Source organism: Amyelois transitella, chromosome 11 (assembly GCF_032362555.1).
Source record: "Amyelois transitella isolate CPQ chromosome 11, ilAmyTran1.1, whole genome shotgun sequence".
NCBI classification, from domain to species: Eukaryota; Metazoa; Arthropoda; class Insecta; order Lepidoptera; family Pyralidae; genus Amyelois; species Amyelois transitella.
The window spans coordinates 3,579,550-3,593,405 of record NC_083514.1 but is presented as its reverse complement, the minus strand read 5'-3'; the positions used below and the strand labels follow the sequence as shown (position 1 = coordinate 3,593,405).

The 13,856-nt window shown below is 36.9% G+C and overlaps 1 protein-coding gene across 1 annotated transcript in view; it reads right to left on the bottom strand.

Moving 5' to 3' along the window:
* Positions 1–237: 237 nt before the first annotated feature.
* Positions 238–13,856, bottom strand: part of LOC106135034 (TOM1-like protein 2) — a 17,948-nt gene continuing 4,329 nt past the window's right edge. Inside the window, exons 3-13 of the mRNA XM_060946669.1 lie at positions 13,212–13,319; positions 11,479–11,574; positions 10,550–10,648; positions 9,642–9,788; positions 7,812–7,963; positions 6,259–6,332; positions 5,424–5,489; positions 4,939–5,044; positions 4,384–4,468; positions 3,588–3,644; positions 238–2,892 (exon numbers count right to left, since the gene is read on the bottom strand). Coding sequence (XP_060802652.1) covers positions 2,701–2,892; positions 3,588–3,644; positions 4,384–4,468; positions 4,939–5,044; positions 5,424–5,489; positions 6,259–6,332; positions 7,812–7,963; positions 9,642–9,788; positions 10,550–10,648; positions 11,479–11,574; positions 13,212–13,319 — 1,182 coding nt within the window. The 3' untranslated portion in view covers positions 238–2,700. The remainder of the gene's footprint in view (positions 2,893–3,587; positions 3,645–4,383; positions 4,469–4,938; positions 5,045–5,423; positions 5,490–6,258; positions 6,333–7,811; positions 7,964–9,641; positions 9,789–10,549; positions 10,649–11,478; positions 11,575–13,211; positions 13,320–13,856) is intronic.

Here is a 13,856-nt window from a genome sequence, read left to right as displayed (position 1 = left end):
TAATTAGCTTGAAAATGTTCGTGAATAGACCACTGGTCTTGTATTTAATGTTCCCGTGATGACCTCGTGTAATTATGGTCTATGTGGTCGGTCGCAACCACTCGAGACTTTGGCGACTACGAGTAAATTGGCAAAATGTATGTTCACTGCTTTCCGTGCGATGTCCAATGCTTTTAAGCCTCTATTAACACGACTAGGCTACTGTGTTAGAAGCACTGTATAAATAATAATACACCCTATAATTCTGACCTTAGTGAATCAATAGTCGCTACTATGGTCAGATTTTTACGATGCTTATTATCTTACACCTTAATCACTTAATTGCATTGTTTATTTCGAAAATTATAAATAACGCAGTGGCTTATCTTTAATCTGCATAAAAAGTGAGAACACAATAATGACTGCTATTTTATTTAAACACACAAATCTACATTGCATACCACACCGAGATAAACATGTCCTTCTTGAGTCAAGTTCGATTTTTTCTATACAACAATAGATGGTCCAACCCTATAATTATTTACTTTGTAAATTGATTAATCAAGATGCGTTATAGTGTGTATGAAGCTAGATTTCTAAGAACGCACATCACAGCCGCTGAAAAGAGAAAATAAACATTTGGGGCATAATAATGACATCGACATAGCTGAGAAGGGATACAAAATATATCAAGGCAAGATTTAATGATATTTTTTTTTATTCATAAAATGACTAATATTTTATTTACTAGTAGTAGATTAGGTAACCTGATGCTTGTGACATTTTTAAACCAAAAATATTTTACTCGCTTTTGTTTAAATTCAAATATATAAAAACAGCAGCTGTAATATGATTTCATTGCAGTCTACAACATCAAATTGTGTTACCTTAAAAACGAATAATTAGTTATGTTGTTTCTTAAAATTAGGTCCAATCGATTAGTCAGCTTAAAATATTCCAATGACGACTATGAAAAGCCAGGCACCAAACGGCATATTGAATAAGGCCTAAGAGACACGGGCGGGTGCTTCGCTATAACTAGTAAAATAGAACATACCCCGATATAGAAGACCAAGAGGAACAAATGACAAAGATTTAGCTTACAATGATGGCGATGAAAAAGTATGTGTTAAGGCTCTGTCCATCTCGCTATGGATAAAGACGATGTTTTTTTTTTATTTATTATTTTAACCTTTTCGTCTGCAGTGACTTATGATCTTACAATGCAAATGGTCTCTAACTATATATATCACCTATATCTTGAAAAAATAAGAAACTTAAGCGAAGCTACTGCCCGAGTGATTAGCGCCTAACTAATCTGTGCCCTTCCCTTTGGTCCACCGGCACATATCCGATGAGAAAACAACATTGAATGCTGACATACTCGTATATGAAATACTTGCGAAAACCTGTCACACGTACAATGTATGGGAGAGAAATTTATGACGAACTTACACAAAATCGGAAAGAATTAAATAAAATCTAATTATCCATTACATGGCAACGACCAGTGACGTGCATAGAAGTAGGGTAGATAATTTGATTATTACTTGAAATTCAGTCTGTAATTAATTCAGAAAGCTGAAGTGTAGGCATATAAGGCAGTGACTTTTATCACTATGGAACGTAGCTGCGTCCTTTCAAGAGATACATTTATTCACAATACAGAAGTTACATTATGCAATCCAATATGAGTTATATTATAATCGTAAACTTTTAGTTTAATAAGTTAAGTTTAATAACTAACCATAACCAAGCTCTTCAGTGGCCTTTTAACATTTATTTTCCTTATCACTATACATATTTAGATTTCATTACAATATTAATCCAATAAACAGGAGCGGTAACCATTTATTTAGTTAACTGATTTTGTATTACTTATAATGTTAAATTCCAATTGTTAGATGTTAGTTTCATTTAAAGTTAAATTTACAAAATTTTATGCAGAATTAAATAAAGAAAAAAAATATTTGGTTTAACATTTTGTGTAAGATGATTTTAGTGGAAGTAGCGTCCTTTACAAAAATCGTTTATAGAATCAAGATGGCTGCATTGCAATAAATCAAGCGCCATAGTTAAAACGATCTTTCATTGAAATAGTCAACAGAAATGTGAAACGCCATTTCTGACTGATTACAGATGGGAATATGACATTGTTTAGTTTACAATAAACAAAAAAAAAACAATAAGTGCCTTAACAACGTATCGTTATTCTGTTTATATTAAAACATTTTGTTTCTTTATTCTTAATTTGACTCGTATTCTGTGCTAGATTTTCTGAATCACTCCTACATATTGTAAGCGAAATTCAATTTTACATAACTGACATTAAATTCAAGTACTTGAATTACTTGAAAGAAAAAAATACATACCCATAAAAGTGCACAAGCAACATAACATATCAGAGCGCTTATATGGAATCTTGTTCTTCCTTTTAGACCTGCCTATGCCGCGGGGTAGTCTTAAGCCATATTTTCTGTCATCATAATCACTCCTACATACTGTAAGCTACACGGATGTTACACTTGAAAAAATTACATTGTTTAGTCAGATGTACAGTCAACGAGCACATCAAGTAACCCTGCATGAACTCTATTTCGTGGTAATACAGGCAAATTTAGTGTATGTATGTGAAGTTGACTGTACATGAAACAAAAAAAAAATACATACCCATACAATTGTACAAGCAACATATCGTCATACAGCCTACGCTAAAACATATCAGAGCGCGAACATTGAATCTTGTTCCTCTTTCTTGATCTGCCTATGCCGCGGAGTGGACTGCGGGGTAGTCTGAGGCTTATTCTCTTGGGCATTAGGTAGACTTTCGGCTGCGGCCGCGCGTTCAGCCAAAAACTTGTCAAAATCGCTGCTCGTGACGCTTTCTTGAGCGCCGTTCGCTTCTGTAGCGGCCTGGTAAGATAAAGTGTTATTTGTGTAGCTCTTCCGGGTGTAAAAGTTCATCAAGGGAAAGGATTACAAACTTGGAAATCAATCTCAGAATATAAAGTCTTTACGAAGAATTTCTCCGGACTTTACACAGAAAGTTGTTAGGAAAAATTACTCAGCATATAATACAGAATTTAGAACCTTTCAATATTTGTACATATTTAATGTGATTTATTATTTAATGGAAGAAGTGATCATAGGAATATTTATTTTTTATGAACCATTATAAATAAGGGTAAGTATAACGACAGATATACAGAATAATGAGGCTATTCAGATTAATAACCTTTTGTGGGTTATTGCTTCTTTACGACTAAGTAAGCTCAGTGATGGTCGAATGGATTTTCTTATAAGACATAGGTATGTATGTTTGTTTGTATTATAAACGCTGCGTATATACACAGTGCATATTCGTGCGACTAGAATACATGAATGTGTGATCATAAGTATGTATAACATTGTGGATCATCCACAATGTAAGTTTATGAACCAAACAATATTTGAACACTAAAAAAAATATATAGAAAAAATATATAAGTATAGACATGATGACAATTTATATAATTTGAAACATAAATAAATAATACTGCTACTAGAAGACAAGTAAATATTTTGTAAAAAATTCTTTGCAAAAAAAAGAAAAACAAAAAAAAACACACCTTCTCTGCCGCCAACCAAGCGGAGATTTCATCTATTTCCCTTTCGTCAATTCCAGGCTGTAGGAAGTAAATTATATTGAAAACAACACAAACATTACATTTACTTAGATATAAATCTAAGAAGATGAAATATAAAAACGATAATATTAAATAATCACTGTGTCAACAGAACTGGTAATAAAATAGTATTTTAAACGGAATAAACAAAATCAATGTTGTAAGGATAATATAAAAAAAAAATACATGTAATCCCAACTAAATAAATGCGAAAGTAAGTTTGTTTGTTTGATAACCTTCAAGCGTTATTATCTCAACCAATCTTCTTTCGCGTAGGTATATATAATTAAAGAGTCTGGAAAAGAACATAGGGTAGCTTTCACCCCGGTAAAATCTTTTTCGAGTGGGATTTGTGAAAAACCTGTGTTTTTTGTTATTGGCTAAATACGGGCGGGCGATGCTGCGGGCAAAACTTGTAGGGTATAATCAATTATGTTTTATATTTTGCATTATATTTATTAGCATAATCAACGTTCACATTTTCACCTCTCTGGATATCACATATATATATCACAGGCTAATCATGTTTTTCAGATTCTCATCTTCGTCTTCATCATCACTTGCCATAAGGTGACATTATAGGCAAATGCCTAATCCAATATTTAATTTTTAAAAAATATATTTTTCACGTTTTCCCTGACCACCGACGTGGCCCTTCTGTCTTTTCGGGACCGTTGATCCTGTCTACCTCGCAAGGGATATAGACGTGATTATATGTATGTATGTATGTTAGACTTACCGGTTGCGCCTGAGTGGCGCGCTGGCTGGCCGCCGCAGCCAAGCCGGTGCTCTGCTGCTCCATACTGTCCGCGTAGCTGCTGCCGCTACAGAAAAAAAAAAAATTAAAACAAGATTTGCGCCGGTTTTTTTTTTTATTTAATTAAAATTATGTCTCTCTACCTTCAAGATTAGATTACAAATTACAACTTATTCTACGAAAATACGGTTCAAATGACCGGGTAAATAATATTAAAAGATCGTGTAATAAAAATAATGGCAATCGTGTCACAAAGACCGGTCACTCCGGTAATGACAGGACAGGAAATCGGGTAATAAAAGACGGATACTCGGGTAATAAAAAATCGAGTTTGCGGGTAATAAAAGTCCAGGTAACCTTGCAATATAAGGCTGTGTAATAAAAGGTCAGGTAGACGGGTATGAATATGGATGAAGCGAAGGAAGTATGCAGAGATCGTGGCAAGTGGAAAGAGGTAGTCTTTGCCTACCCGTCCGGGAAAGAGGCGTGATTTTATGTATGTATGTATGTATGTATAACAAAAGTGACGTCACTTACCCGGTCTTGGAGGTCTCGTAGCTGACGTTCCGCGACTGCGCAAACATGTCGAACTCGTCCTTGGAGCTGCCGCCCGGGGATTTGTCCGGCTGGGAGTCTTTCACAGCTACAAAAATGAGATATAATAAAAAGATTATTGTCACAAAAGCCTATACTTTTCAACACTCCGGATTACCACGACGATAGAAAAAGAAGGAACATAAGCCATTTTCATTTTTTATAAGCCATTTTTTAATCTAGCAGAATGGTATTCTCTACTTAATTATAAATACAGGGACAACTTTTCAGATCTTCTAGCTAGTGACTAATAAATTTGAAAGCCTCTAAGACTAATAATATAATGTTCTATAATATTATGCTAAAGGGAAGCATTCTAGTACTTTATTCTAGTTTGTAAAAAATATACTTGATAAACAATAAACTATAGACCTTAAATATACTAAAATAAAGTTTAATGTAATTTTAATGACAAAATAGGAACTCACTTAATTTGGTAATGTCGGGTACATCATCGCTGAGATCAATCAGGGCGTCGTCGTCAGTCTTCTTTGCTGGGAACAAACAATGCAATAATGTTTTTAAGTAGTTATATTTGTAACGGGAACAAAGGAGCATGTTTTGTGGCCTATTTCATTATTGAACATAACACAATAGAGTCGCATGTGAAAATTAAAAAAATGATATTCCCACAAGTTATCTATACTAATATAGAGTTTGTTTGTTTGTTTGTTTGAACGCGCTAATCTCAGGAACTAGTTCGAATTGAAAAATATATATTTTTGCGTTGAATAGACCGTTTATCGAGGAAGGCTTTAGGCTATATAACATCACGCTGCAACTATAAGAAGCAAAGAAATAATGGAATATGTATGTGAAAAAAAACGGGGAAAATTATTCATCCTTGAGGGCTTCAATGATGCCCAAAATAACAATTCCACGCGGACGAAGTCGCGGGCACAGCTAGTAGTTAAATAAAAATGAAGCAAAATAATATATATTTAAAATTTACCCGCAGCTTGTCCTGCGTAAATTTAGCGCATTTAATTTAATTTACAAAAGGTGACGAATAAAGCGCCGTAAAAGAGTACACGTTTTTCACAAAACCTACGGGAACTATAGTTTTTACGTGGATGAAAGTTAGCCTATACCCTTATCCCGAATCTGAATAACATATACGTGATATTTCAAGAAGATTAGTTCAGAAGTTAACCCGTAAAGAGGTAACAGACAAACAAATAAACTTACTTTCGCATTTATAATTTTTTTTTTGGGATTCGTACCGATGCCCATCAGCTGCTGTGTAAATTTAATGAAACTCACGTGATTCTGTAGTGCCCGGGACTCCCATAGCGGCGCCCAAAATGGCGGACGGAGTGGCACCAGTTGCTGCATTTCTGAAAAACATACATACATATGGTCACGTCTATATCCCTTGTGGGGTAGACAGAGCCAACAGGCTTGAAAAGACTAATAGGCCACGCTCAGCTATTTGGCTTAATGATAGAATTGAGATTCAAATAGTGACAGGTTGCTAGCCCATCGCCTCAAAGAAGAATCCCAAGTTTGTAAGCCTATCCCTTAGTCGCCTTTTACGACATCCATAGGAAAGAGATGCGAGTGGTCCTATTCTTTTTTGTACTGGTGCCGGGAACCACACGGCACAATAAAGAAAAATAAAGAGTTAAATGGTCTCTCTCACCCTGGGTAATGCCTTTTTGACAATGGATACTGGATTAGGTGAGTCAGGTTTTTACACGAAGCGACTCCCATCTGACCTCCGCAACCTTTGCAGGTAAACCTAACCCGTATTGGATCGATCATAATTACACATTCAGTTGCCTGAATGTGCAGGTTTCCTCACGATGTTTTCCCTCACCGCTAGAGCAACGGTTAGTATACAAACTAATGTACAAAACTTTTAAAATAGTCATTGGTACATGGCCGAGGTGGCATTTTCCTTTCTTAATTTTGTAAAACTGAATGTAATTTTTAGTTACATTGTAAGTAAGTTAATGCTTTATTATTCACTAAAGGAGTACCTAAATTACAAATATAAAACACTAGCTGTACCCGTGACTTATCCGTGTGGAATAGTTATATTGAGCATCATTGAAGCCCTCAAGGATGAATAATTTCCCCGTATTTTTTCACATATTCCATTATTTCTTTGCTCCTTAAAGCCTAAAGCCTTCCACAATAAATCGTATATTCAACGCAAAAAGAATTTTTCAATTCGAACTAGTAGTTCCTGAGATTAGCGCGTTCAAACAAACAAACTCATCAGCTTTATAATATTAGTATAGATTTAACATACATTTTAGCATACTCAGAAAGCTAACAACATACTTCAAAGTCAGTATAACAATGCGTTCAGGATGCTGTTAGGGTTGCTTCGGTTTCCATCAGGGATATTTGTAAAGGTACGTGTAGATTGATTTTAATTTAATAATGCGTGAAAATTCTACAACTATAAGAAGCAAAGCAATAATGGAAAACGTGAAAAAAATTGCCGTCGCCGGTGTCGTGTGGTTCTCGGCACCAATAAAAAAAAAGAATAGGACCACTCCATCTAGTTCCCATGGATGTCGTAAAAGGCGATTAAGGGATAGGCTTCTAAACTTGGGATTCTTCTTTGAGGCGATGGGCTAGAGCAACCTGCCACTATTTGAATCTCAATTCCATCATAAAACCAAACAGCTGAATGTCGCCTGTCAGTCTTTCCAAGACCGTTGGCTCTGTCTACCCCGCAAGGGATATAGACGTGATTATATGTACCTATGTATGTGAAAAAAAAAAAACGGGGAAAATGATGCTTAAAATAATAATTCCACGCGGACGAAGTCGCACGCGCAGCTAGTGTCGCACACAGTGACCTGTTGCTGAGCAGGCGCGCGTGGCGCAGCAGCAGGTTGTTGAGGCGGTCGTTGGCGTGCAGCAGCGCGGCCGTGAGCGGCGCGCCGCCCGCCAGCCGCGCCACCAGCTCCGCCACGCGGCCCTGCATGGCGCGCAGCGTGTCCGCCAGCTCCTGCGCACGCGCATGTTTGTTAACTCTTTGTTGCACATAAATAGATATATATATGACAAATTAAAAAACAACATACATACATACATATGGTCACGTCCATGTCCCATGCGGGGTAGACAGAGCCAACAGTCTTGAAGACTAAATGTGGCCACGTTCAGCTATTTGGCTTAATGATAGAATTGAGATTCAAATAGTGACAGGTTGCTAGCCCATCGCCTAAAAGAAGAATCCCAAGTTTATAAGCCTATCCTAATAGTCGCCTTTTACGACATCCATGGGAAAGAGATGGAGTGGTCCTTTTCTTTTTTGAATTGGTGCCGGGAACCACACGGCAATTAAAAAACAAATATTTTACAATAATATATAGGTAGTTAGTATAAGAGTTTATGGCATTGCAAGTACACTTATAACAACCAAGATATTTCATAATTCATTTGTTGCGCCTTGAACGATTATTTCGATGTATAAGTTCCTACATGTATAGACATGGGCAAGCCTATTTTGCGTTAAATACACGATCAGATATATCTGCTCGATATTGCTCGATGTTGCCCGGGCGGCTGAGCGGTGAGTTCGTTGAGCATGTCGTTCATCGCGGACATGTTGCTCTCCAGTAGATACTCTAAACTAATGAAATAAATAAAGTAAATGCTATATATTACTCACGTTGAGCAGCTCGATGTCGCTCTGGTGATGCTGCGCGGGCGGCTGAGCGGTGAGTTCGTTGAGCATGTCGTTCATCACGGACATGTTGCTCTCCAGTAGATACTCTAAACTAATGAAATAAATAAAGTAAACGCTACATATTACTCACGTTGAGCAGCTCGATGTCGCTCTGGTGATGTTGCGCGGGCGGCTGAGCGGTGAGTTCGTTGAGCATGTCGTTCATCACGGACATGTTGCCCTCCACGACGCTAAACTAATGAAATAAATAAAGTAAATGCTACATATTACTCACGTTGAGCAGCTCGATGTCGCTCTGGTGATGCTGCGCGTGCGGCTGAGCGGTGAGTTCGTTCAGCATGTCGTTCATCACGGACATGTTGCTCTCCACGACGCTAAACTAATGAAATAAATAAAGTAAATGCTATATATTACTCACGTTGAGCAGCTCGATGTCGCTCTGGTGATGTTGCGCGGGCGGCTGAGCGGTGAGTTCGTTCAGCATGTCGTTCATCACGGACATGTTGCCCTCCACGACGCTAAACTAATGAAATAAATAAAGTAAATGCTATATATTACTCACGTTGAGCAGCTCGATGTCGCTCTGGTGATGCTGCGCGGGCGGCTGAGCGGTGAGTTCGTTCAGCATGTCGTTCATCACGGACATGTTGCCCTCCACGACGCTAAACTAATGAAATAAATAAAGTAAATGCTATATATTACTCACGTTGAGCAGCTCGATGTCGCTCTGGTGATGCTGCGCGGGCGGCTGAGCGGTGAGTTCGTTCAGCATGTCGTTCATCACGGACATGTTGCCCTCCACGACGCTGAACTAATGAAATAAATAAAGTAAATGCTATATATTACTCACGTTGAGCAGCTCGATGTCGCTCTGGTGATGCTGCGCGGGCGGCTGAGCGGTGAGTTCGTTCAGCATGTCGTTCATCACGGACATGTTGCCCTCCACGACGCTGAACTAATGAAATAAATAAAGTAAATGCTATATATTACTCACGTTGAGCAGCTCGATGTCGCTCTGGTGATGCTGCGCGGGCGGCTGAGCGGTGAGTTCGTTCAGCATGTCGTTCATCACGGACATGTTGCCCTCCACGACGCCGAGGTCCGCTCGGAGTTTGCTTGTTTGACTCTCGGATAGCGTCACCTGCGGGAAAAAAAAATCAATTTGTCATATCCTGTCCGATCATTTATTTTAATTCTGACAGCTCGTTTAGACTAATTACAATAATCGATTTGGGTAATATCCTAAGAAAATTTTATCGAACTAATAAAATAATTAAAAATTTTAAAATTTAAAATCGTTTAAAAAATAATAACGTTTATTTGTATATATTGTATATCATTCACCTTTTATTTCAAAAATATTATAAATTTTAGCATCAATGTTTGCAGCATAAGGATAAAACTTTACATTGCATTTTTAAGCGATCAAAATCGATTCAATAATTGTCAGTTATAACGTGGTGATATGATTTGTCAAGCACTATGAAGAAATTATGTTCTGTTCTACATTAATGATCACAAATTTTTAACACTAATATTAAAAAAATTTAAACCTTTTGAGACATTTATCACGTCCTAGATAGATCGAACAGACTTGAACTGAAAGACCACGTCCAAGTATACGATTTAATGATAGAATTGAGATTCAAAGACACAGATAGTGACAGAATCTCAAGTTTATTAGCCATTCCCTTAGTCGCCTTTAACGATATTTTACAACAAGGTGTCAATCTATATTTACAAAAAGAGAAGTAAAAAAATTAGCAAAAATAAATAAAGAAAAAAATTTAAAATAAATTGCAAATTAATAATTTTTTAATTTAAATCTTTTTAATTTTTTTTTAAATTTACTACTCTACCGGTAATTATAAAAAAAAAAACACAGATTGCAATAAAACACACCGTTCCCGACACCTGTTCCTGTGCGGGGCGCGGCGGCTCGCCGGGCGGCGGTCGCTGCGGGGAGCCCGCCGCGGGGCCGTCCACGCCATCCGGCACGCTCTGAAATACAATGCGGAATTGATAAAAAAAAACTAGACTTTTTAACTATAATCCATTTTCGTATATACCTACATACATACAACAAAATTGTAACTGACCTATATAGGTACTTAAAACATATTACAAAAAAGAGCAACAATTTTTACAATACCTATCTGTCTGTATTTTTGTTCGTACTCGCAACACGCGAGAACTGTTGCTTGCTTTTATATAAAAAAAAATAATCATGGTTGATTCAAACCTGCCGAACACATAATATAGATGGAATGGAATATGTAAGCAAAAACCATCGTGATATATTTTTTTAAGAAAGCGACCTCACGCATTTCAGCTATTGTTAATAATAACAAGGATATCGAGGTTCAATATAAAGTAACCTAACCACATGCGGTTACGGTTAATGTGATACTTTTATGCAGTAATTATAATATTATTTATACATATACATTAATGCATAGGGCAAAGGGATAGGCTCACAAACTTGGGATTCTCTTTTTAGGCGATGGGCTAGCAACCTGTCACTATTTTAATCTCAATTCTATCATTAAGAAAAATAGCTGAACGTGGCCTATCAGTCTTTCCAAGACTGTTGGCTCTGTCTACCCCACAAGGTATATAGACGTGACCATATGTATGTATGGATTAATGCATATACATTAATGATTCGCTTCTTTGATGCCTACCCCGCAAGGGATATAGGCGTGATAATATGTATGCATGTGTGATGCAATCCTATATCAAGTTCCCAGGTAGCCCTCGTTCGTGTCTCAGGAAGATATTTTTTTAATAATAAAAGTCACATTTGCTCCAAAATCTAAACAAAAACTTACCCGTTGTGGTGTGAATATTGGGGCCATGGCATCCAAGTCGGTCATTGGGAACTCCACACCCTTGGTCTTCAGTTCATTGTACACCTGCACTACACCCTGAAAAGGAAATATCAATTAATTTATATCAATACCTATTATAATGCTGACTTTTCTTAAAATAAAACAAATGATAGAAAGAATATAAAAAGTTTTTTTATTTTAGATTTGAGTGCGCTTGACCTTAATCTGCCTGGTGGTAAGCAAGATGAGGAATGTGGTGCTCGCAAGCTCGAACAGTGCCTATTCACTCTTACCTTACTGTTCATTAATGTTTTTTATATTTATATATTAGTGTTCTCTCCTTCTTCCTCCTGGCTTTTATCCCGGTTGCATCCTCACCACTCTGGAGAGGCCCGGGGTATGACTTTGACCATGCATCCTGGATTGGAGTGAGTCAGGTTTTTACACGAAGCGACACGACATCTGATCTTCGCAACCTTTGCAGTTAAACCTAATACGTAGGGGATCGATCATGGTTACACATCCAGTTGCCTGAATGTGCAGGTTTCCTCACAATGTTTTCCCTCACCGTAAGAGCAACGGTTAGTAATCAATCTAAGGTACATAACTTAGTCATTGGTACATGACTGAGGTGGGATTTGAACCTGTGCCTTTTATTCGCATCAAGCATTTTAACCGCACCTTACCGATTTGCCCACTGACGCTCAAATCATTATCATCTTTATATCATCCATAATTGCGAGATAAGGTACCTATTTTAAAACTTTCGATAAACACAAATGATTCCTTGTCTGATATTCTGTTTAGGTATTTCATCATCAACGTCATGGGTGTAGATTCTTTGTCAATGTTGAATGAATCAGGTACAAAAAATATAATAATTTGAACATATGTTATTATATTATGATAATATAATTAGACATATATTAATATTAGAAATTAAAAAAAAAAAAAAGTAGTATCTGTGTTACATGTATCTTACATATCGATACATTTCATAAAAAAAACCCGTCCAACGGTTTGAACGTAAAGGGTTACAGACAAACATGCTTTCTTATTTTAATAATATAAGAACGGAAGTAAATTTATATTCCAAAATAATCTGTATAATCTATATTCGTGATGGGGCAAAGTTATGGTAATGCACGCGATTAGGACCTACGTCGATCGTTTTTGTAAGTTCAGTCGCAATGCGCAAGCTAATTTTAACAGAAAAACATACATAATCACGTCTATATTCCGTGCGAGGTAAACAGAGTCAAGTCTTGAAAAGACTGAAAGGCCTCGTCCAACTGTATGGCTTAATGATGGAATTAAGATTCAAATACAGGTAGCTAGTCTCTCGCCTACATGAAGAACCCAAAGTTTATTAGCCTTACCTTCATTCGCCTCCACGACATCCATAGGAAAGATATATAGTGATCCTACTCTAATGTGCAGGGTACTACAAAGAAATACACTGGTAAGATATTAAATATATACGGGACAAATTACACAGGTTGAGTTAGCCAAGAATCAAGTTCGAAACTTGTGTTACGGTTACGAGATACTAACTCTACGAGACTACATATATTTTATAATACATAGTTATATAAATAACCATCCAAGACCCAGGCCAAACAGAGAAAGTTCGTTTCTCATCATGCCCTGACCGGGATTCGAACTCGGGACCTCCGGCGTCACAGACAAACGTATTACCGCTGCGTCACGGAGGCCGTCAGTTATTAATTTACCTGAAGGTCTGGTTGATTTTGGAAAGCGTCTGCCCAGCACTGTATGAGGCTCAGTACCTTCTCTTGCACCACCGTCGGAGGGTCATTCTTGGGGCCAATCAGTTTTACCTGAAAAAAAATTATTTTCACAAATAAGTTATGATGAGTAACATCATAACTTTTGAATGGACGAACTGGTTGTCTTAAAAGACTACCTTATGATCAGTTTACATCAAGACTAAAAGCGATATTATAACAGAACGTCTCATACACCCGTCGAGGCGCGTCGTGTGAAATGACTTTAAATCTATTTACTTTACACCTTTCTATACAGGCTAGGTATTACGTGGGATTAGGTTATCATTTTTTTAGCATTTTTTTTTGACAGCCTAAAAGAAGAATCCCAAGTTTATAAGCCTATCCCTTATTCGCCTTTTACGACATCCATGAGAAAGAGATGGAGTGGTTCTATTCTTGTATATATGAGGCCGGATACCACACAGCACATATTAAAAATATTTACACATAATTTTGCATTGTGTAAACAAAATATGTATTAACAGTAATATAACATTACAATATACATTACAATATAACATTTAGCAGTCATAATAACGTAAGCTGTTAACAATGTACCGCTGTTATTAGTTATGTACTCTATATTAA